Source organism: Botryllus schlosseri, chromosome 12, assembly GCF_051294905.1.
Source record: "Botryllus schlosseri isolate E-star chromosome 12, Bs_hap1, whole genome shotgun sequence".
Lineage (NCBI taxonomy): Eukaryota > Metazoa > Chordata > Ascidiacea > Stolidobranchia > Styelidae > Botryllus > Botryllus schlosseri.
The window spans coordinates 1,539,391-1,563,910 of NC_137247.1; the positions used below are offsets into that span (position 1 = coordinate 1,539,391).

Sequence of the window (24,520 nt, forward strand, 5' to 3'; positions counted from 1 at the left end):
AGCTACTTCCAAATGCTTCCCTCATTACCCTTCCCTCCTGTGAGCTTCGCACAGGCCGGTTGATGTTTTCAATAAATATCTCAAGTATAAGACATCACAATATATAATTTTTGAATTTTTCCGTATTTTGCAGAACCCGATTAGTCATGCATTCCAATACTTCTCTCGCTTTACAATATATTAACGTGTAGATCCCCTGGATGAGACTTTTTCATGCGTGTTGCTCATGGCAACTTTCTGTGAAACATATTTGAAAGGAGCACCATCGTGTGGTTGCCTATGGCCAAGGACTTGACGGCGGTAATGTTACGGCCACTTAGTTTAGTATTATCCGAAAAAGAAGAAGTAACCTACTTCGTTACTGGCTACATCAGCAGTTACATTAGTTTTATTGAAATAAAAGGGTTTGCAAACATTTGGTACATACGCCACATACTTTCAACATCGAGAGGAACATTTGACTTATTGACTGACTTTTCGTCTCATATTCCTATCGCTAGCTGATTTCGCTGTCGAGGTATAAATACGCGATATTCAGTAAAAAACAATCAAATACGCTAGATCGACGCTTGTTTTTATTCAACCTATGATAGAACACAGATCTGTAGACATATCTAAAGTACATCAAACTCAGCGGTTGCAATATTAGCATTTTCCGCAGAAGTTGTCATTTGTTAGAAATTAATCGTTTCAGATAGAGGGACCATCAAGTTTATTGTTCGTTGACTATGGCACCACAATTGTTACTTGCAATGCGCTGTGAAACCACTAGCAATGTTATCGTTTCAGAATTCTTTCGAGGCATGCAACCATCTCGTCCACGCGAAATCCCCACGGTCCTTGCTCTCCGATGTAGGCGATCTTTGAATCGCAAATGATAGCCATCTTGTCTGGAAAAGCAGAATACAAGGTGGTGGCCTCATCTGCCATTCCGTCAAGATAGATCGGGCACGGGAAGAACGGTTGTAAGAGTTTAGCTGCCTCGTTCCGTTCCTTAATACAGCTGTGCGTGTTCCCGTGGAATCTGAATTTTGATTTGAAATACTATCAGAGCAGGAAGATGTCGTATAGATAAGATTATTCCTGAGATAATACTTCTGAAATCATATTTGGACAACTAGAAAAGTTTCATATTTTCCAAATTGGATTATTGCTAAAATTATAGCTGCAGTGTTTTCCAAGTCATGATTACAATTCGAATTACAGAATTCGTATAACAATTACAAAAATAATTAGTTCAGTTAATATTAATTCATAGTTCATTCTCTTGAAAATGTGCGGATCTTTGTACTCTTTGTACTTTGTATGAGATTGTCTGTGATCGGTTTCTCTGGAAAGTTGTAACCTGTGCGGCACGATAAAGGGAGGGAAACATCACAGCATTGCAGCCTCATCCTATATTTTTTGAAATACTTATAATAAACAAATATTAATCTGACTGTATGCGCAACTGTGAAATAACGGTTTATTCCTAGTATCGCATACAGAGGTGGTAAAAGTAGTCATGAAAGCTACTCAAGGAGAAGTAGAAGTAGCGACGGAAAATCTACTCAAGTACGAGTAGAAGTACTTCTTCCACAAGCCACCTAAAACTACTTGAAGTAGAAGTAGAATTGAGTGACTTAAAATCTACTCGAGTAAGTAAGTAGTTTTGAAAGGAGTCCTAATTCGTTCGCATGGACTGTCAAAAGCCTCAAATTCAGCTATGCGGTAGGTGCAGAGAGCTTGATTCGTATTGATGCATCCCGGGAGGTATCAATTTTCGACAGAATAAGCATTCTTTCGCATCATGGGATGCAAATTATAGTATTGATATGAAAATGCGATATTAACGCTTGTTTACTACTACTACTTTACTTTGTTTTAGAGAATATCATGGCATGGCGCCGTACCCCATATTATATGGTCCCAAGTTGTGGCGAAAAATAGAGGCATTACTACGCTTGTTTTTATGCTTCAACATTTATGTTCTGCAGACTAAAGAACTGAAAGTAATTAGAACTAAAAGTATATATATGATACTCCGAATGGAAAGTGAAATACAAATACCACTTCTAAAAAGCGGAAAATGTATTTCATGTCTTTTGTCCATAATGCTTTAAAGATGATCTGTTAAAACAGGTGTAACGTTCAAAAATCCCGGATTTTCCAGATTAGCAGGACACGTCATGGGCTGCTATATTACGAAATGATAGGTGATCAGTGGCGGCTCGTCCTATAGGGCAACTGGGGCATTGCCCCACCTAAAATTCCTGTTCCACAATTTAACCATTTATAGACGCACAGCGCACAATATATACCGAGATCACAGCGAAACCCGCGTTCTTCTTGTGCTTTCGCTTGCAAATGCCCATACATAGCGAAGTATCTGCGAAAATAGAATTCTCTTCGGTGTTTTCGCTTTGTGAATGCCTAGCCGGGGCTTGCCCCGGTAGCGCTCATAACAAGCTTTCACTATCTATTCTCTCAAAGCCGCGCACAATAAAGAAACGGTGATTTACTCTCTCCTATTCGTGAAATGGCCGAGCAACCGGGGCGAATATGCCTTGTCGCCCCTAAGGTGTGATGTAACAATCGCATCTATATCTGAACTCGGTTACCGTAATATGCGTTGAGTCGGCCTTTGCTGGTATAGGTCGATTTTGATGGTGTTTCGCACCATGATAATTCTTGAAACTTGGTATGATATGTCGTGAAGGTAGTATTTAACACTGCTCCAAGTTTCAGGCTTGCTACTTAAAGATAAGGGTAGTAATTTCGTTTCCGAAGTATAGTGTGTGCTGATCTATCATGTACAATTGTACATTGTACAGCAAACAGATTTTACTCAAAAGCCGGTATTGGTCTCCATTGATTTTGACGATGTTGCATACCGAGATCGGTCATGACATTTGGCAGTTTGGTACGGTAAGTCTTAATGTTAGTATCGACCGCTGTAACAAACAAGTTTTAAGTTTGTCACTGAACTATGTTGGTGGTAATTTCGTTTCCAAAGTCGAGTGAGAGCTGACTCTTCATTTATCGCTAACAGATTTACGCAAAAACCGTTTGGTGTTCGTTTGTTTGTATTGATTTTGACAGTGTACCATGCCGGAATGAGTTATGTATGAGACTGCGTAGGCCTATGCTACTTCTTGATGATTTCTTGTAACAGTATACTAAGTTTGCGGCTTTCATTCATGTATTTATTGATGAATATATTTTCCAACGGCGATTTCGCAGCAGACTTATAGACAGTAAGCCGTATGTGTTGTGTCACAGTCTCCAGTTTCAAGCCCAAAATGTCCTATGTTGTTCCGAGACCGAAGTTCCGAGGCTGCTGTCCTTAGTTCTTCAAAGACCATTCAAATTGATCATCTAGATTCAATATGACAGGCCCAATCTATGAGATAACAATTGCGTATGTGTCCGAACTCGTTGACCTTTCCAGTTCGGCTTACGCAATCTCTCGAGTTCTAGTCATTGGCATTAGTCAGGTCAAGTCAAGTGCGAACATGAATCGTATTGAATCTTTGCTCCGTACGTAGTTTACGCAGTTGCCTTTTGAGCGAAAATTAGAGGTCTAAGTTGTCCAGTCCATTGATCCAATCGTACGCCGGGTACCTCCGCTTTGGTTGCCTATCACCTGGTCGTAACCACCAGCTCAGTGGTCGTAACACACCAGGATCGTGTACGAAACACTCTCGGACGGGCTTAGAAAAATTAGGGCCTATCGATTTGCAAAATCTCTAACTCTACCATGAAATCATAACGCATGCTACTAAGGATGACCTGATAATTGATTCGTGGCACAGGGACGATTCTTAGTTCACGTACATTTTGTAAAATAATCCTTTGATTAAAAAAATGAATAAAACATTTGTTACCACACTTCAAGTCACGGCTCACCGGCAAACCTCTCGCGGCACCTACGTTAAAATCACTGTTGTTGGGAAATTCATGTGACCATCATAAAGTTACTGTTTTACATTGGAAAACGCCATTGCGACGTCATGTTGATAAAAGTCGCTCGCAGCCCTTGCCCCACCACCCGATATTGCCACGAGCCGCCACTGTAGGTGATTGCTAGATTGCGAAACAGTAGTTTCAAACGTTATGGTGGGCCATATTTACTGTGATTTAATATTTGATATGGGCGACAATGCGATGTGAGTATAACCAAGCAATCCGGTACCTAAATTATATTCACTGATATTTTCGTGAAAACATATTTGTCACTCCATAACTACTGTGCGCAAAGCGCAACACAATTTCCGGGCTTTACTTGACTTTTATGGATATAAAGTTCGTGAAAACAGTCCCATAATTCCTCTGGCTATCTTTCGTATTGGAGGATTAAACTACGTCTAATTGACAAACTGAAAATAGCTAAGAGTAAGTAACTAGATTGTAAAATATTACGAAGTAGAAGTAGAGAAAATTAGATCTACCTGAGTAAGTGCCAGAAGTAGGAGAAAATTACTTGAGTACTTCCACAAAGTATTAGTACTTCGTTACTGACCACCTCTGATCGCATAACACTGTGGGCTAACGTTGGGTTGCTTTTGTCTAGCGATGTGCAACATGCAGGTTCAGGTATTTCGGATCCAAGCCATTCCGCGCATGGACACTTGTAGACACGAGGTTTTGACCAAAATGAGACTAGGCGCAGTGCAGTGACGAAAAACTTGGCCCAACATGACCGTCCGTCGCCGGTTGGCGAATAATACCGAAATCGCGTGCGTCACACATGCTTCTTAGACCTTTGTTGCGTACAACTGACGCATGCACCTTTTCTACTTCACATATGAACAGAAAATGTAGCATAATATCAACAAAATACATTATTTCGATGTGAGAGGCGTTGATCGCGAGATGCCAATAAACCTCATGTTTGGTTCTCTGTCTGAAATATTCAAGAACCATTGATCAATGCGGGATATTGGGCTCGAGCAATCCGTATAATCAAGCCAATACTAGACATCATACGAGATGAACAGTAAAAACGACTGAAAATTTTAGGCATACTAATTTTCTAAAATGTTTAATTGTTTATAGATTTTATCCACCTGGCGGATGTCAATTTCTTACCTGGCAGAGGGTTTTCCGGCCCAAACACTGTCATCAGGGTGGGCCTCTTTGATGTAAATAACGAGAAAGTTTGCTTTCTCGCTGTACCTTCTCATGGTGGATTCAAGATCCGCCAATGAGTCGGCAAATGGACCTCAGGTGCCCGACCCGAATACTAACACCAGTGGCTTAGCGGAAGATGAAAAATCCAGAATTCTGAAGAGTTAAAAATTAATTTGTCAGTGTCAGTTCAATATAGAGGTAGAGCGTCGATGGGCTACCTTCTCCTTTCAAATGTTTCGATTCCGTAGATAACTGGATACGGTGCCTTTTGACCGAGAAGTGCCTCTCGTTTGAATTCGGCTAGGAATATATTTTCTTTCACGAAATCGAGCATTTTCCATGACCTGCAACGAAGTACTATGAGACAGATATCATTTCCGCATAGATTTGGCACTTTCAGGCGGCGACTGGAAACCCGAGGATGACTGCTAGAACATTTAAAACTATTCCCAATGAGATTGCTATTACTATATCATAGCTATATATTTTTTGTAATTATGATACGATTAGAATTATTGCTGAACAGTCCACTTTCAAATTTATTTGAATAAGCATTATGAATTGGCAAAAGATATGCATTATACACGTCTCCTGTAGTCATTTCAGTAGAACCAGAAATTATATTAGAATTAGAATGAGACCACAGAAAATTTCACAAATTAGATTACTTGCATTTCTCACTAATTAGACCAGTGGTTCCCAACCTTTTTCGACTCATCGCCCCCTTTTGAAGCTCCTCGCCGATCATCGCCCCCCAAATATTGGGAACCGAAAAACAGCACTTCGTCAGCTTAACATATATGCATATATATCGAAATTTTCGGTCAGCACAAGGGCATTCCTTTTCGGCCAAGGTCTTGTCGCTGCTGATCGTTCTGGCACACTTCTCGGAGGCACATGTTACATGGCCTCTATCTAACTTCATACGTCTTGGTGCGTCGTGGCGCAGTAATGGCCGACGCCGAAGTCTCCCATTTCCATAAATCATGCGTATTTTTGTTGGGTGACGAGGACCCCAACATCAAGATACATGAAAATATTGAAATTTTTGACAAAGTCGCATGAATTTCCAAAATATTACTCTATCTTTCATGTTAATTCACGAAATAATTTTGGGCTTCCTTCGATTTCGCCCCCTCCCCACCCCCAATTCGGGGGTTTGGGGTGCGGTGGTTACGGTCCCGACTCCAATATAGCCGTTTTAACGCACCATCTCCCCCCATCGCCCCCTACGTTGTTTTCGCCCCCCTAGACCGCCAAATCGCCCCCTGGGGGCGATATCGCCCACGTTGGGAACCACTGAATTAGACTGATGGACTGTAGAACATTATACTGAATGCTTGAATGCTGCAATTGTTCTGTAATTACCACACCGAGTTGAGAGTGAAGTTGCATTATCACGAGCGTTATTTTGACAGGTGTAAAAGTAAGGCGTCAACTCTGATGTCTGAAATTATTGCTAGCATTTTAATTCGTTCAGCATAGCGATAAAAAAGTGAAAATAAACGATTGAACTGGCCTTTAACTCACGGAAATGTTGCAAGACCTTATTTATCGTCGCACTTTCTAGCAACACTTATTACTTGAATGGTGGGGGTTTAAATCTAGATTGTGGGAAATGTAAGTATACAAAATTCATCTGCCACACCTATAACCGTTGATTTAGAAAAGGGGAAGGTAATCCTACCATATAATGACATATGTCAGGGAGTAGTGTGGGTAGTTTTTACTATGATCACTCGGAGAATGAGCAAGACCGATGGGTAGGCTACGTGTAACCAACCTGCATGTAAACCCGTATTGATGTTGCGTCCCTGTACTATCGTACCTAATAATCTAAAAGGCAACAATAGGAACTGCCTTTTTATTATGTGTTCATTAATGTTATTATCCATTTCATGGTAAACATGATGCTCACTCACATGTTTGGCAGATGCCCGAACAATCCGCTTCCTGAAACAAGCTACCGTTGATTATCACACACTCACCAAGCAACTTCAAAACTAACCTTTTTTGCATATCCCAAAATACCGGAATACTGTCACTAAACTACAGACGGCAATGACCCTTACAGGTTGGAAAACACCCTTGATTAGGCGAACGGCGATAAAATCCTTCATGATTTGCCTTGTTCTACACGCAACTTTCGATGATAAATTCCGTGATTATATATGTCTCGTCATCCCTGTGCTACCAATACATAGCTGATACCTGCGAACACACAAACAGATAATACTGCACTGATCTAATATGAAGGGATTGAATGTTGCCAAATCAAATTGCTGTTCAGGATGTAAGTGTAACATCGAAATTTAAGTCCAAGTCGAAGAAATCCAATATTTATTGCGAATCCAGGACGAGCTGTGCCGAACTGCCCGTAGTTACATCATTACTAGCCTATATATACAATTTTAGCCTCGATACGGAACGTCTACATCGCTACGATTCTGCAAAATCGGCCAAGTCATCATTTATCTGTTTATTGAGTCAATATTTACATTATGGCTGCTTTTGTAATCAGTCCCTATATTGCTTGCGCGTGGTTGCAGAAATGTAAGTGAAGTACATGTCGATACCGCGCGAAGGAGTATATTATTCCTCCATCATATGTATAGGTCGTTACAGTGTGCCTTCATTAAGCACATGTTGGATATACTGTTTTCAACGTTTTGTAAATTGAAATATCTCTAGGTTTAATAGATCCTGGTTCATCGTTTATATTGCATGGATAAATTTGTTGAGTCTCATGCGGTACAACGGTACGTTATGCGGCCGCTGATGGCAAAATTGACCCCCATATAGATTATAGGCCTGAGAAAATATTTCTTTGCACTTTGAAAATAGGCTATGGATTTGTTCTGCGCAATAACAGGTAAATTTTTGTACTGTACGATTTAGACACTGTGATATTACTCATCGAGGTCCCCAGTATTTCCCGATGCTCGAGTTCGAATCATTACAGTTAATACTGATTTACGATTGAGTGCTCGAAGCATTCTGCCACGCTCTACCGCAGACAATACATCCAATTTACTTATCACAAGCTTAGTAGGTGAGTTAGTGTGGGTTGGATTGGCACTCAACAATTAGGTCCATCAGCACCAGACGTGGTGTTGATGTGGGGCTATAAACCACTTTCATTAGGTATCACGAACTCCATATAAATAGATTTACCAACAGGAAGGTACTCAACAATGTACTAAGGTTCATCAAAAAATACTGTAAGGTTATAAGCTATATGAGTAGATATTCTTTCGGAAAGCAGTAACGCACGAATATATCGTAGGGCAGTGTATGCCCTGGTTCTTATTGTTTTCCCGAGAACCATACCACTAATACGAAGATAATTAAATATCATTTAGCCCATCATTTCCATATGTAATGCATCTATGCATCTATTTTCGATTGGACGCACTATAAGAGGCGTTAGACCAGAGGTCCCAACCTCAAATGTGCTCGCGGGCCATTTCCCCAGTTTTTACGACGCCGCGGGCCGCAGCATCAATAAGGGTATTCCATGTCTTTCCAAGTAGGCCTTAGTTGACGGGATGAAATTGTCGTATTAGAAGTGTGCCGATACAGCAGACTGACATTCAACACACCGCATAAAAATGTTATTTACTCTTGTATCAATTTGGAGCTGGCATGAAAAAATCATCACATTTATAACTATTTGATACATATAAATTTTAAGATATAGACGCCATGTGAGCGGAAAAATATATAATGCTATCATAAAAGCTATCATGTTATAATTTTGCAGCTACAATGAATATTGTGAATTATACAGATTGATAACAGAGATTGATCTGATATCACAGCATGTGGGGTTTAGCAGTGTGGCCCAATCCAAGATTCGGGTGTACTCGTGATAAGTGGGTGATTAAGCTCATGGTCAATTACCTTCGAATATTAGAGCGGCAAAATAACATTATAAATATATTAATGAATGTGTCATAGTTATAGAAATGTCGGAACGCCGAACAACTCGTTGTTGTTACATCGTTGGAGCGTACCGCTACGGCACTCAATACATTAAGTGGCCTTCATAACATGGTTTAGCGACCCAAGATGTAACTAAAAGATTGCCTTAGTAAGCGAAATACCTCGTTGCGACCTTCTGATTTATTACTATTCCCATGACTCCGTGTCCACCCGGGTCATTTTAATTTGGCTGAGTCAGCCCGAGTCAGAGTAATTCTAATAAAGGTCGCGTCCAAGTCTACTCACAAATTTCAGTCACGAATCGTCTAAGCATAGTGCTGTAAACGACTATCGTCTAAGGCAGGGGCGGGCAAACTACGGCCCGTCAAACTGTTCTGTGCGGCCCGCGAGAGTATAAAGAAACTTATTAAAAATATTGATAAAATGCGTACTAAATATCGAATTAATGCAGACACTTGATTAAACTTTTTCTTAACCTATTTCACCATGATAATTCTTGGGCGGGGGCCCGAAGATGGGCTCAACTGAAAAATATTTTCGCGCTTCGCGGGATTTTCATCCTATTCATAATTATTACCTAGTATTTAGTCTGAATTTAATATTTAAAAATCTCTCACCCACAGTCGTAACCTTCCATGCGATCAAATAATCAGCCCACGCAGTTTGAAAGGTTTCATCTGCTAAACATGACAAAAATCCTAAACGAGATTAACATAATTCGGATCACGAGTGTGAGTTCAGATTGGCCACTCCAGTTTTAATTATTTCAGTGATGCGCTTATAAAAACGATTCGCGCGTGTCTTAGGTAGATTCCTTCTATGTATGTGTAGAATTAGGGTATTTATATTTTATCTACACATAGTAGAAGCGTGTATGAAGCTAACATGGTTATGATGCTGTCAGCATTGTGTGTCCTTGAACTGAACCAGAAGTTGACTTAGTAAATCTTTGAACAGATCGCTGCTCTGAGATTTAAATTTCAATCCTGTTCTAAGAATCGGGACAACCGACTTTCATCGCTATAGTTTTGTCAAATTGGTTATTGAGGCCGACCAGCCTATGAAATCTCGCCACTGTGTCTGAGGCTTGTACGATATCATCAAAGCAATATGTGGATTGTTGTAAATAAGCATAGATATTATCCCCATGTCCTCACTATATAATACAATACCAATATTGCGTTTTGGTTTATAGTCTCAATTTTATATAGTGCGGCCCGCGAATGGATTCAGATGTTGAATGCGGCCCGCGAGCTCAAAAGTTTGCCCACCCCTGGTCTAAGGGTCAGGGTTTATCATCATGAATTGGAAATGTGGCGAAATAGTAAATCGTCTACTGCATGGACGCGGATAGTGAAGTTTGGTGAATAGTTTCAGGCTTTCGGAGCAATTTAAGAGCGAATGTTCACTTTAAAACTTAAAAAGATATATGTGGCACTTATATATTGTATAATTAATTGAAATCTTAAATGTCGTCGCGGGCCGCACAAAATGATCTGGCGGGCCACATGCGGCCCGCGGGCCGCGTGTTTGAGACCTCTGCGTTAGACAAATCATCTCAATCCATACCCCCCCGGTGTCACAACACTCTCGCACTTCCTCTCGACACAACCGGGTGATTCGCGAATTGAACTCTGTACAGACTTATCTCCAGTTTAACCGAGGAGCGATCTAAATATTGACATTTAATTCAATCATGATGATTATCCGCTTTGTGCACTCTGGCCTACTTTTACCCGTGTTTGTCTTGTCACAGAAAATAGCATCGAAGATTCAGTTTTAACGTACAGTGCAATTAACGTCTGCTGCATAATGCTATACTCAGGTTACTTTGTGCCCATAATATAAGAGGCGGGACGTATATTTAATGATCCGGATGGCGAATGCAGATTTTGCATAGCTGGGTACGGCCGCGTTATTTGGGATGATGGTTGATTAACTAATATTGGCAAATTAATTTGATATCAAGTCATGACTGGTCGGCTGCCAGTCACGGATATAGCCTCCACGCCTAAGTATGGTCCATGGCTTTAAATGTCGCGATGGAGCCTCTACTGAGTGACGTTATAAGTGGAGCAGTTTGTTTAGCTGGGGTATATATAGATTGGCTATTCCAAGTACGACTTTTTATATTCATCGTCCGGATTACTGATCAAAATCCCCTGTAGCTATTGGGTATAAATATATATATATATTCCGTTTCAACTAGAACGGCCATATTCAAGAAGTCAGACGCTGGCGTCAGTTTCGGCATAACAGGAGTGAAACGTGCATTGCGAGACCTCGCAATCGATATCCCGAAATCTGTCATTCCGATAATTTTTCGCACAATTATGTCTGCCGATTGGATCTTGTATCTGCACGAAAACAGTGTGTGCATAGTCCACAAGATCAATCGACTACCCTGTCGTTCATAGACGAGTAAATAAACTTAATCTTTGTACCAGACTTGTACAAACCAAACTACCATAGCCAGAGGTGGTCAGCAGATGTGGTCGAAGTACTTGTACTTTTTAGAAGAACTCAAGTGGTTTTCCTCTATTTCTGGTACTTACTCCAGTAGATATGATTTTCTCTACTTCTACTTCTACTTCATAATATTTTGTGATCTACTTACTTACTTTTCGCTATTCCAGTTCGTCAAGTAGAATTAGTTTAATCCCCCAAAACGAAAGATAGTCTGAGGAGTTCCGGAGCTGTTTACACGAAGTACCACATTTAATATTTATAAAAGTCAAGTAAAGCCTAGAAATTTGGTTGCGCTTCGCGCACCGTAGTTATGGAATGACATATATGTTTTCAAGAAAGTGTCAGTGAATATAATTTAGGTACCGGAATGCTTATGGTTCCGCCCATACCGCATCGTCGCCGATATTGAATATTTCATCACAGTGATTATGGCCCACCATAACGTTTGAAACTACCGTTTCGCGATCTAGCAATTACTTATCCTATCGTTATTATCTAGCAGCCGATGGCGTGATGTCCTGATAATCTGGTAAATTCGCTACACCTGTTTTAGCAGATCACCTTTGAAGCTTTATGGACAAAAGACATGAAATTTATTTTCTGCTTCTTAAAAGTGGTATTTGTATTTCCCTTTCAATTCCGAGTGTGATACTTGGAGTATCATACTTTGAGTTCTGATTACTTTCAATTCTTTTGTCTGCTGAACGAACATGTTGAAGCATAAAAGCAAGAGTAGTAATGCCTCTATTTTCCGAAAATAAAGCTACGCTATATATAAATTTTACGATCCACAATATTTGTTATTAACGTATACTAATTAATCGTGCAACGTGTTGAAACCGTATCCGATACAACTTCCGTATTGCTTCCGTATCCGTATCCGTATTGCTTTTCTCCAAAACTTAGGGCCTTATAATATGGGTTAGGGCGTCATGCCATGCTCTAAAACGGGGTCTTCTAGTAAACAAAGGGTTACAGTATAGCATTTTCATATCAATACTATAATTTACATCCCATAATGCGAAAGAAACCTTATTCTGTCGAAAATTGATATCTCCAGGGATGCATCAATACGAATCAAGCTCTCTGCACCTTCCGCATAGCTCAATCCGTAGCTTTTGACAGTCCAAGGGAACGGATTAAGACTGATTTCAAAACTACTTACTTAATTGAGTAGATTTAAAGTCAGACAATTCGACTTCTACTTCAAGCAGTTTGAGGTGGCTCTTGGAAGAAGTATTTCTACTGGTACTTGAGTAGATTTTTCCGTCGCTACTTCTACGTCTACTTGAGTAGCTTTCTAGACTACATTGACCACCTCTGTCCATAGCTAACGGTCACCTAACTACCGTTTTTTGAGTACTTGTAGTTCCACTTCCATATCTTGAAAAGTGATTGGTTCTAGTTTTAGTTGCGAATTCTGAATATACAGTAGTATACACAAGTCTGCTCGATACACCTATAACCAGGCCGTGTTATTTTTGGCATTTCAGGAGCCAGATGCCAAAACTGCCTAAAATAAAAATTTGAAAATGCCAAAAATAAGCAATTTTTGGCTTATGCCAAAAATAACACGGCCTGCCAAATAGTGTATATCGTTCATGGTGTTGTGTTAACAGGACCGCGTTACAAGCGAGAAGAGCGTTTGTGAAAGCCAGGTTTCTTAATCTTGGTCGAGCCCATCCATTAGGGGTGAAAGCATGGTGTCCTAAATGGTGTGGGCACAGCGAGATTGAACGGCTTACTGCATTTGGTTTACGTCATACTTTCCATTTGTCCAAAGGCAACTTTACGACCATTTTTGACCGGCTTGTCGAGCGCTAAATTTGATAAAACTGGTATCAATGAGAAGCTGCCGCAGTGCTGATTATTAAAATATAAATTATATTCTGTTCATGGAACTGGAACCCCAAAATCAACTACGATTTTTGCATTGTGATCGAGTTGAACATTGTGACGCAACAAACTGTCTGGCTATTTCTGAGCCGCAGAGTCTCGTTTTGCCAGACAGTCTTGTTGCGTCAATGTTCTTAAACAATAGCTAACCTTCCCAGGACTCTTCCATGAGAGTTGGTAATATTAAAGCCACCTGAAGTGACAAAAGAAATGATAGTCGGGCTACTAAATAGAATGCGTTGAGAGACAGCACAGGAAACTCCTGGAAAAGGATCGTGAAGAAAATTCTTTCCGCGATGAGATCGATGGCACTGGCGAAGTGATCTCTTTTCATGATGCATGGAAGCCGGTTCGGCCCTCCAAAGATTTTGAAGCTCTGAAAACCTTTTTTGGATGACTGGCAACATTCTTTCCCTCAACGGCTACTGTTGAAGCCGATATTTCCCAGATTCGCTGGGCGAGAAATGAATTTAGGAGAAACTTAGCGGAACTGAGTTTGGAAGCACTGTTACAGTGCAAACGATTTATGTCTATTCAACAGCTGTAACAATCAGCTGTTGAGCGTGTTTGTAAGGCTTTTCTTTTTTTTTGCTTATTTGCACCAATTATGATGGATACTGCACATTTTGTGGTTTCGTTTGATATTAATAACCTATGAAATCGTTAGGTTTTTTCTTCTTCTTATTGTTTGCTGGCACTGATTATACGTGGATGCTGCACATTTTGTGGTGTCTTTTGACAAACTAGCCCAAATAAAGCGTTTTTGTGACTAATTCAAGGCTGAAACTATCTATTTAGAGGACAATGCCAAAACTGCCAAAAATAAAAATCGAAAAATGCCAAAAATAAGTTATTTTTGGCAGTTTTGGCATATGCCAAAAATAACACGGCCTGCCTATAACCATTAGCCTTTTCAGATGCAATTATGACAGGCACAAGTCCATGAGAGACCGCAATGTGGCTGCAAAGCTGTTGCAAGAACTGCTACCGTGTCCCGTTTTACTTTACATGGACGGTTTGGACAACGAGGCGACGAGACTGTATTCTGCTTTCCCCGACAAGTTAGCGATTGTGCTGGACCAGCGCGTTGAATTTATCAGCAAAGTTGGCGGGGCAATGGCGTCCGATATACCATCGATGGTGGCTGGTTTGGATAAATTATGGAAGAAGAGGGAATAGCTAGGCACCTAATATCACGCTTTTATACATTTTAAATGGATGTACAGTGGATTTGTTCAAAAGATTGTTTGTTTTTCCTTCAAATTTTATTGGCTATATCAGGGACGGGAAACAGAAGGCCAACGGGCCGGATCCGGCCAGCGAAGCGATTTTGAACGGCCCGCGGACAGTTTTCAGTCTTACATGATAATATGGCCCGCTGTCAGAGTGCCGCAATTCTCCACGTCAAGTTATAGTGACTGCAGGTTATTGTTTAGGAAAGGAAAGGAAAGAACGCAGTTTATTTTTGTCCCTGATGTTTTTGCGGCATATACACCGACTCATGATACACATACACACGATCTGCGCATATGCATACCATGAGTGCATGATGTGCATATGCCGCTGGACAAGGAAGAGCAGATATAGCCTCTACGCTTTTCTTAGTCATGCACCACCCCGCCAGGCTATCCCAGTAATGTATGAGCGCCAAGCAGGGAAGCCATGGATACCAGTGTTACTAATCAGGTCTTTGGTCTGACCCGGCCGGGAATCGCACTCACGACCTACCGATCAAGAAGCCGGACGCTTAACCATTACGCTATCTTGTCGGTAATTTTTTCCTTTGTGCTCGCCACGCATCCGAGTTCAAGGAACTTGTTAATCGCAACTTTGATCGACCACAGATAGGCTTGCATTTAAAACAAAATTCAATTTAAAACAAACATGTTTAAAACCAGGCTCTTGTTTATTATGTGTTTTTTGGGGAAGTCATGACGTAACGAATATGCAATTGTGGCGTCATATAGGCTGAATATAGATATTGACGAAATATCTGTACTATTGCTGAACCGGTTATTTTGAGAGTTCCAACCATCCCATATCGATATACGTCGGCTAGGCCCGATATCGGGTGGTAATTGTCCGTAGGCTCTTACAACAGGTCATCACTTCGGCTGGGCCCCGAATTAGCGGCATTTTCCTATGTCAGTTACAACTCTGACTCGACTCCCTTAATTAGGCTACTCAGAATTTTACGAAGCTCCGTCATTCGCTTCGTCGGACTCGAATTTCCTACCCCATTTTATTACGTTCTATGCTGAAAGGGATAATGATCACTATTTTACGAGCCACAGGTGATTTTTTATGCACTGTACAGATTTGTATGGGCGCGCAGACTTTGTCAGCCGTGTGCACAGACTTTGTCAGCAGTGCGCGGCGACGCACACGCGCATTCTTAAGAGGTAGGATTCATTACAACCTGTAGAAGCGAAGTTATTAGAGTAGGAAAATCTTGCATTTAATTTTTTTTTCAAATTCCATCGGCGTTGTCGTGAGCCTGTCGATTTGCATAAAATAACTCTGAAGTGCAAATGAGACTTAATTCCACCACGCAGAAGCTAAGTTATGTAAGCTGATAATTGCGCAGTTGAAATAACAGTATTATCGTGGGCGGTTCTGAAATTATTAGTTAGGCATTTCAAAAAATCCCAAGTTTTTTGCACCAATATATTTTGGCTTCGAAGCGTTTGAATTGAGCCGAATTGGCTATGCATCGTTTTTTAAAACAAATCAACAATTTCATGGCTTAGCCTGTAACATTTCAAAAGTATCAATTGTTTTTATTGAATTCATTTTAAAATTGTATAGGCGTCGCATCTACAGGTTGGAATTGATCTACATTTGATGGGCAGCGTTTTTTTACCCGACCTAATAAATATACTAAGCAGCCAGTAAAATTTGTAAAAAGTATCCTGGACAACTCTACTGTACATTTTGAAACTTATTTATTCTTCGCCAACTATATGGGTTAACCCGATTTCCTGGAGCGCATTCTTGTCTTGCTGTAGATCATTTTCCTTTATTCGTTACTCTTTCTAAAAGGCACGAACCTCCGATATAGTATACCCGAAAATCGGTGACAAGCTGTTTCGAAAAAATGACGACCACAGTGGTAAATGCCAATATGCGGCAGCCCTGGGTTTGACAGATTTCGAGTCCGTGTATTGCAGTTTGGAATATTTTCGGGCATACTGATGCGTTGTATGTGAAATAGACACGCAATTCCAAATCTGACATTAAAACACCATGTCAAATGCTGACTTCAGTCGGACTTTCTAAATATCGCCGAAAAAATATCCAACGTTGGTATAGCCTACAATTGGTTTATTATCCTTGCATAGGTTATAAAAATATTTTGGTGGTTACCCGTAAAATATGGAACAAGGAAAATATAGCCTGAATAAAGGCGTGCATGAAGAGAGAGAGAGAGAGAAATATTTATTGATTCGTCCAACCGAAACGGAAACGAAAAGGAAATAAAATCATAAGAAACTTGAACAAGATCGATATGATTCTCGACATGAGGAATATATATATTCAATTATTCATAGAATCAGCTGTGAAACAATAAAGGTATATTACATGATTGCAGCATTTTATGATTTGCACATAGCAACAAGGTTTTTTCCTGAAACGGTGCATATGGTCTTAGTGGTAATTCTGGTATACTTCGATGAGGAATATTCGTCAGTAATGTCCCCCAGACAGTCCGTCTCCGCATACACAGGTTAATGCAAATAGATTGATCGAATGAGAAAACTTCAGAAGTGAGAAAGTTGTCCACTTATTGTGACATCATCAGGCGAAGTTAGAATACGTATCGAAATTGTGAAAATATCCTGTGACCGCATCGTAGCAAAGTTGATATTCCTCCTGTGAATAACCATGCAATCACGTCAAATATGTCCAGATAAACGACAAGAATTACTATCGAGCCCAATCGATAAACAATGGACATATAGGCCTGGAAACCAGAGTTGTTTTTGACTTTTTCCAAACAGAGGCGTACGGTAACGTTATTTATAAAGTATTTATACTCTCACTGAAGCAAGCTCAAACTGATCACAGTCACTCGTTGCCAATAATCGGCGGTTTTTGTTGCCACGGGATATATGATACGCCAATGGAAGAATGAAGGTCACCCACAGGAGACATGAACTAAATATTACGTCTATACCAATGGATCTTAACCGGGGTTCTCACGAATCCTAGGGGTTCACTAGAGGCAAAGACACACCCCTGACTCATATAGCAGCAGTCATATTGATTTGTATTAAATATTCATAGGTTGTTATGGGTTTTTATTGGTGCTCTGCTACTGTGGAATTGTGTACCAGATCGAAAGTTTGATTTGAACAATACTTTTCTAAACTATTCGATTCTACACGAATGCGAATTTTACAATCGGCGTTGCAGGGATCAGGCTAGTAAGAAATAATTATAATATTTTTGTGTCGTTGAAAACCACGTTTTATTGGTTTTGGTATTGTTGTAGCACAGTCCGTTTTGCGTAATGTATTAGATGTTGTGCTATTTTTTTTTTTTGTTTTGTGACTATTAGGCGAAAGTCTGGGGTTCGCCGAAGGCGTGTAGTGTAGATTAGCATAAGTGCTCACTTAGTAAAGGTTGAAAATCTTGGAGATAGCACTTACCTTTTTGTAGACAGTTCTGTCGACACTGGACGTGTAAGCTATCGCGAAAAATTTGACATAGGTCCTATAGTGTGGTGTGTAGAAACAAATATTCTCGCCCCGAATTCGTTAGTCTGAATCTGAATCCGATTCTAATACAACGTGATTGTATATCAAGTTACTGTCTGATATCCCAATCATTGGGGGTGATTTGTAGTCGTGATAGCAGTGTTATTGAAGGGTAATCAAGTGTCTAGTACTCAGTACTCTGAAAACAATTGCTGTATCTTCTGTAATCTACAACGTTATGAGGTCTCACATTATTGCGATGTCATCGTATACCAGGTAAAACCAAATCTAGAATTTCGATCGAACAAATCAGCGTATATATGGCGCACAAAATCATATCTTATAGTTATCACTTACTTACCTGAGTGGATACCATATCCTCTTTGCAATCACGAAGATCTTTTACCGTTCGAAACACGTCAACGCGGTCCTCCACTTTGAGTCGTTCGAGAAGATTCATAGCCGCGCAGAAAACACCGCTCATTCCCTTCCCGTTTCTGAAATCAATCAGGTCAGTCTACAGGGCCTTTCGCTTTAAGCGCCGTTGGAAAATGCTGGCCTGAAGTGAGCTTGAACCGAATTGATTCGAAGTTAAAATTGGATGGGACTCTCGAAGGTATAATACTTTAATACACAACTGAATAATATATTCATAGTGAAAAAATTACGAATCGACAGTAAAGTATAAGTTTAAATTTACATTATCATATATGAATGAGTACATTGAGTACTCTTGCAGGGAGGAAATGATAAGTTCATCAAATGATTCGATAAACCCATGAGATTGTTTGGAATAGTCCGAAACAATTGTGTTCACAGTCAAATTTAATCCATATGGAATGCTTATTTAACATGAGCTCATAAACCGAAGTCCATTAACTCTTTATGGATCCACGAACTCGTTTTAGTGGGTCTGTGAAATGGCAATGCTGAAATACCTCACCAAGAAGCTACAATCAAGATTTCCTTCCGGGAATGACCCGTCGGTGGGACAGTGACCACCTTGTCTTGTCAGAAAACAGAGTTGATCTGGATATAATGGCCATTTTAGTCATCAAGTATCTTGTTAGACACCAAACAACCTCAACCGAGATTGGGCCATTGCTACATAGGGGCGCGTACCATGTGTGCCCACGTCCACAGGCCATGCTATATATACTCACTTGCAATGCAACACAGTGCTGCCACCCGATTCGCGATGTGCCTTTTGCACTTTAGTGACGGCCTCGTTGATCTTCATGATCTGCTTTTCATTTCCTTCCTTGGGGTTTAACTTGACTTCAATGTGTGTTATGCTTTTCTGGGAATTCTGAAATGTTTTAGAGGGTCTGAGACTTTGACTTTTGTGTCTTATTTATAGCAATATGCAATGTATAATTGTATACATCACTGCACAATGCTAACCGCTGTTTTATCCGACACGATGAGGACTCGACATTCAAAATAAGGGGTCAATTCTTCGCTTGTCACTCGAGTAAGGCCATCACGATCCTCATTCCAATACGCAAAGGATTTGTGCTGCGGAATCTGGTAAAACATATTGGATTAATGGTGCGAATAAAAGGTTGAATCATTAGAGCCTATAATGGTTTTCAAACACATTACACTGATACAGGTGGCGGTTCTACCAACCGACGCACATCGAGTCAGTATAAGGAGCTGTATATCAGGTCCTTGGGTAACTTGCAATAATACCAAGGATAATCCAAACCTCTAATTCTGTGAGTGCCACAATCGTTGTCACGTTGAAATTGAACAGGAGCTTGTAGAATATATCTACGGTCTCTCGCTGAGGCGCACGCGTCACGATCACGTGCATCGAATCGTCGTAAATCTGCCATACAGTAAGTGAATTTATTCAATTGGCGCGAAGAAATGAATGATCATGAATATTACCTCAAGAAACGAAGCGCTGAGCGGATGCATAATCTCCGATTCGTCTTCGAAACTTTTGACTTTCATGCGTTCGTCTAAACGCAATTTGAATCAGTTTGCCTCAACGTTTAGATATAGATCATAATTAGTGCACATTTCATTATCTCATTGTAGGTACCCTGCAGAGATGGACAACACGAAAATGGTTCAGTTTTTTCTAAAATAGATTTGAATTAGGATTGTAGCTACGCCGTTTGCTTACTGACTTCGCAAATCAAACTGGAAATTGCAATAAATTCCGAATTAGAAGAAAGTGCAACAAAAATCAAGTTCAGTTCATAATATATCGGAGTTAATTTCATAATCATGAGAATGGAAAATGTCTGTACACCAAGCTTGTTTCGTTTCGCACTATACAGATCTCATGTAGCGTTTTCACGTGAACCAGACAAGACCTTGGAATTAAAATTAGAGCATAGAAACATTTCAAATATTTGACAGGAATATGATTTCCGACATTTCGCTCTAATTAGTCTAATTAGACTACTAGAATTCTTTATTTGTCCAAGTCTGTCAGCGTGAGGTCCAAGTGTCAGAAAATCTCAACACAACACCGTGCCACACACCAGCATTCCGTCAAGTACACTTCTAACGGTGTAACTCACATGCGGATATCTTCTCGATTTGCTTCTTTTGCGTCATATCCATCGGTTTGACTCTCGACAAATCCTGGAATTGCTGGGCAATCATGTTTTTCCTGGCGAGAAAGCAATACCTTGATTCAACAAGTAGGCTATACTATAAAATAAAATAAGATGTGCTAGTGGCATTGGCTTAGGTCCAGCTTATATTATAGAGTGGCAAGTGCGTTTGACACAAAGGAAATTAGCATTCGATTTTGGAACTCGGAGCGGTGCCGACCGAGGATAATGCGTTGGATAATGAGTCCAAAGTAGAAATAAATGTAGTTGACTGAATATGCTGAAGTAGTCCACTTATACATTTACTCAAAGCGTCTTAGTTGGCCAAGAAAGCGACTTGAAGTATTTTGACAGTGTAAAATTTGACTGCTATCTTTATCATCCATCATTCTAGTTATAAAGACTCTGAAGTGACGATAGCAGACTTGGTAATCCAGAGAAGCCGTTTATGAGCACTTCATTTTCATATAGTTTAGCTATATGCTAGGTCAATTTTTCCAATTGCGCTGAAACGATTTTGTAAGACATAACCTGATCCAACTGCAATTTACTCATAGTACAACGATTTGATTCGCGCGAAGGTCAGCTGTAGGGCTACTCAAGTAATCTACGTTGCAATGTCGTCCATGCGAACGAATTGCCGAAGCTACCCATTTATTACAATAGTAAAGTAATTATATATGGACCTGGAACGATCATCCAAAGGCGTCTCCACAATTTCTTGTCTCGATCGATCAGTATCGCCAAATATGTGAGATTCTAGAAGGAGTTTGTGCACGAGAATGTACTGATCCTGTGAATAAATACGAGCTATTGGAGAATTTGCAACACTATGTCACGATCGTATCATTTATGTAGTCCGATTCTACATGTGACACTGTATATACAGTCGACTCTTTTTCATTTTGACACCGGAAAATCCGGACAACCGAAATTTAGTTGGCCCAATATTATCCAGCACAGAGCAAAAGTAACAATTGCACGTGAAAAAAACTCCGGTTAACTTGGACAATTCCCTGCTTAATTGGAACACAGGAACGCAATTTCTATCGTTCTGTTGTGGCACAATAAACGGTATCTCGTCCGTGTTAATGCAGGATGAGTAATTATTGTCGAGCAATGAAAATTCATGCAGTAGCAAACGACAATGAATTCGTATGAGTCAGTACCACCCTTGTAGTCGCTTTTACTTCGGTACGATTGCGTGCGTCATGTAGAAGAGATTGGTACATATAAACACAAAAATGAATTGCTGAATAAAGTAAACGACGAAAAACGCATAGAAGCTTGCTTGACAGTTTGGCAGTTATTTGCTTTTGAGGGGATATCCAAAGTACCGTTAGAACCCAATATGCGTGTGTTACATATAATACGTAAACTGTATTTGTTGAATGGTTTAGCATAGGGTTACCATATTTTTGTGGCGCAAATTTCGGACACTCTTTAGCGCCAACTAGCGTTTTTACAGTGAGGTATGAACACACTGTCGGACGATATGACGTCACAATAGGAAAACTTCGCCTTCCGACTGTATACAGTACTGGAGTGGAATATAGGTGTAGAATTAGGCCTTCTCCAATGAATGAATGGATGAAAGCATCCGGTCCTCCAGCCGGCATCCGGTCCCCAGCCCTGCTATAACGTACTGTTGGGTCGGTGCGGTTATCTGGTTGTGTGCTGTAATCAGGTCCGAACCAACATTTTTTCAGCACCCTCATGTCAAAAAAACACTGATCTTGGGCACACCATACGGTAGTCGATGCACCTTTTCGGGGGCTTATTATACGCATCTATATGCTGGTTGTTAAATTTTGTGAATTAATTCTGTCAATAATCTTGGTTCTTCCATGTATTACTACTACTACTATTAAAATGCATCAGCAGGTTGTACATCCGGTGGTTTCCAATCTCTTGCCGTCGCGACCTCATTTCCAATTTGAAAATGTTCCGTGGCTCAGCTCGAAAATTTATCAGCTGATTTTTAAAAGAGGCCTATTTTGGAAGATGATTAAGATCAATATCTTCGCGATCCCCATAATAAAGGCAAACGGCACCCACGTTTAGAATCACTATCTTTGACTAAGGTATCCAACCGGCCTCAACCAACTGTAGAAATATACCGTCAGTCATCTTAGTAGTAGTATAGATCGGTCGTGAGGTGGGTGGGGCTCTTATGGGCGGGGTGGCGAGCGGCTGGAAAACCGGGGGTGGCGAGCGGCTCTTATTTCTTATGGCGGGGGTGGCGAGCGGCTATTGCGTCTTATGGCGGGGGTGGCAAGCGGCTCTTATTTCTTATGGCGGGGGTCGCAAGCGGCTGGGAAACCCGGGGTGGCAAGCGGCTCTTTTGTCTTATGGTGGGGGTGGCAAGCGGCTATTGTGTCTTGTGGTCGCACGGTAACCCTTTTCAGTATAGTGATCGGTCGCGGTTCTATACCAATACCGAGAAAACCATTACCGAGAACGGACATTACCGAGAACGCTATTACCGAGAATGGACATTACAGAGAATGGACACCACAGAGAATGGACACAACCGAGAATTGACACCACAGAGAATGGACAATACCGAGAATTGACACCACCGAGAATGGGCATTACCGAGAATTGACACCACAGAGAATGGACATTACCGAGAATTGACACCACAGAGAATGGACATTACCGAGAATTGACACCACCGAGAATGGACATTACCGAGAATTGACACCACAGAGAATGGACATTACCGAGAATTGACACCACAGAGAATGGACACTACCGAGAATTGACACCACAGAGAATGGACATTACCGAGAATTGACACCACAGAGAATGGACATTACCGAGAATTGACACCACAGAGAATGGACATTACCGAGAATTGACACCACAGAGAATGGACATTACTGAGAATTGACACCACAGAGAATGGACATTACCGAGAATGGACATTACCGAGAATGGACACCACCGAGAATGGTCATTACTGAGAATATGGACAATACCGAGAACGGACATTACCGAGAATGGACACTACCGAGAATGGACATTACCGAGAATTGCCAATGTCGAGAATCCAACTTACTGAGACGGACGTTGTCGGGAAAATTATACCTGAGAATTGACACCGAATGTGGCAACGACGTGATGTACAGACACGCGATCTGTACCTACACAGGCTATGCATGACATGCCTGCATGACTGCATGCATAAATTGTACACGTGAACTTATAGTCCTAAAGCATGTGATCATCGATCAATAGGGTTGGTTTTAAAGCGGTTTTACAATATCAGCTGATTGTCTACAACGTTTCCGAATCGTGTACCAATCATTACATACGAATTAGCCTACTCCGCTTCACTGATACGGAAATCTGTAGCATCCAGCTGTCATGCATATCTCAAAAGAGTGTAATATGGTTGAAATCGAGAAGGCATCAACTCTCACAGAGCTCGCAAAGGGAGTAACAAATATGCTGGCAAATCATGGTCTACATTTTTCATTTGCGGCATGGGCCTACTCATTTTCAGTAGACGGTTAGTCATTCTATACATTGGTCAACATATATGTTTAGGCTGACGCGATAATTCATATCTTTAGGCTGACGCGATAATTCGGGAATAGAGTGTATCAAGTAGACAAGAATTAATATTGGTAGCAGATGATTACTATGGAGAAAGTGCGTATTCAATCAGTAGTGACCGTCACGAAAATCTGGCTCACGAATTATTGTAAGAGAACGTTGTCTTGTGGTGATTCTGGGCACAAACACAATTTAATGTAGGGCGTAGATAATAAAGCTGGGTTGATTAAAGTCTATTATCGCGTTCATCAGGATTTA

At 40.6% G+C, this 24,520-nt stretch overlaps 3 protein-coding genes across 4 annotated transcripts in view; 1 reads left to right on the forward strand and 2 right to left on the reverse strand.

The window, feature by feature from the left end:
- Positions 1–24,520, forward strand: part of LOC145452907 (macrophage mannose receptor 1-like) — a 448,907-nt gene that overhangs the window by 111,237 nt on the left and 313,150 nt on the right. The window lies entirely within an intron of this gene.
- LOC145452913 (type I iodothyronine deiodinase-like) lies at positions 549–7,927 on the reverse strand. 2 transcript variants are annotated; one of them, XM_080331048.1, is made up of 4 exons: positions 7,121–7,927; positions 7,035–7,065; positions 5,331–5,456; positions 5,076–5,265 (listed from the first exon to the last, which is right to left on the reverse strand). In XM_080331048.1, exons 1-4 carry the CDS (start codon positions 7,230–7,232, stop codon positions 5,205–5,207), a joined length of 330 nt encoding a protein of 109 aa, XP_080187174.1. In that variant the 5' UTR covers positions 7,233–7,927; the 3' UTR covers positions 5,076–5,204. The 2 variants fall into 2 exon arrangements, with proteins under 2 accessions (XP_080187173.1, XP_080187174.1); XM_080331047.1 differs by lacking the exons at positions 7,035–7,065; positions 7,121–7,927 and adding an exon at positions 549–1,024 and having other exon boundaries at positions 5,071–5,265; positions 5,331–5,454.
- LOC145452898 (receptor-type tyrosine-protein phosphatase epsilon-like) overlaps positions 16,973–24,520 on the reverse strand; it is a 56,073-nt gene continuing 48,525 nt past the window's right edge. Inside the window, exons 15-22 of the mRNA XM_080331027.1 lie at positions 21,385–21,491; positions 20,663–20,754; positions 20,019–20,092; positions 19,834–19,956; positions 19,527–19,640; positions 19,286–19,431; positions 18,484–18,619; positions 16,973–17,295 (exon numbers count right to left, since the gene is read on the reverse strand). Coding sequence (XP_080187153.1) covers positions 17,221–17,295; positions 18,484–18,619; positions 19,286–19,431; positions 19,527–19,640; positions 19,834–19,956; positions 20,019–20,092; positions 20,663–20,754; positions 21,385–21,491 — 867 coding nt within the window. The 3' untranslated portion in view covers positions 16,973–17,220. The remainder of the gene's footprint in view (positions 17,296–18,483; positions 18,620–19,285; positions 19,432–19,526; positions 19,641–19,833; positions 19,957–20,018; positions 20,093–20,662; positions 20,755–21,384; positions 21,492–24,520) is intronic.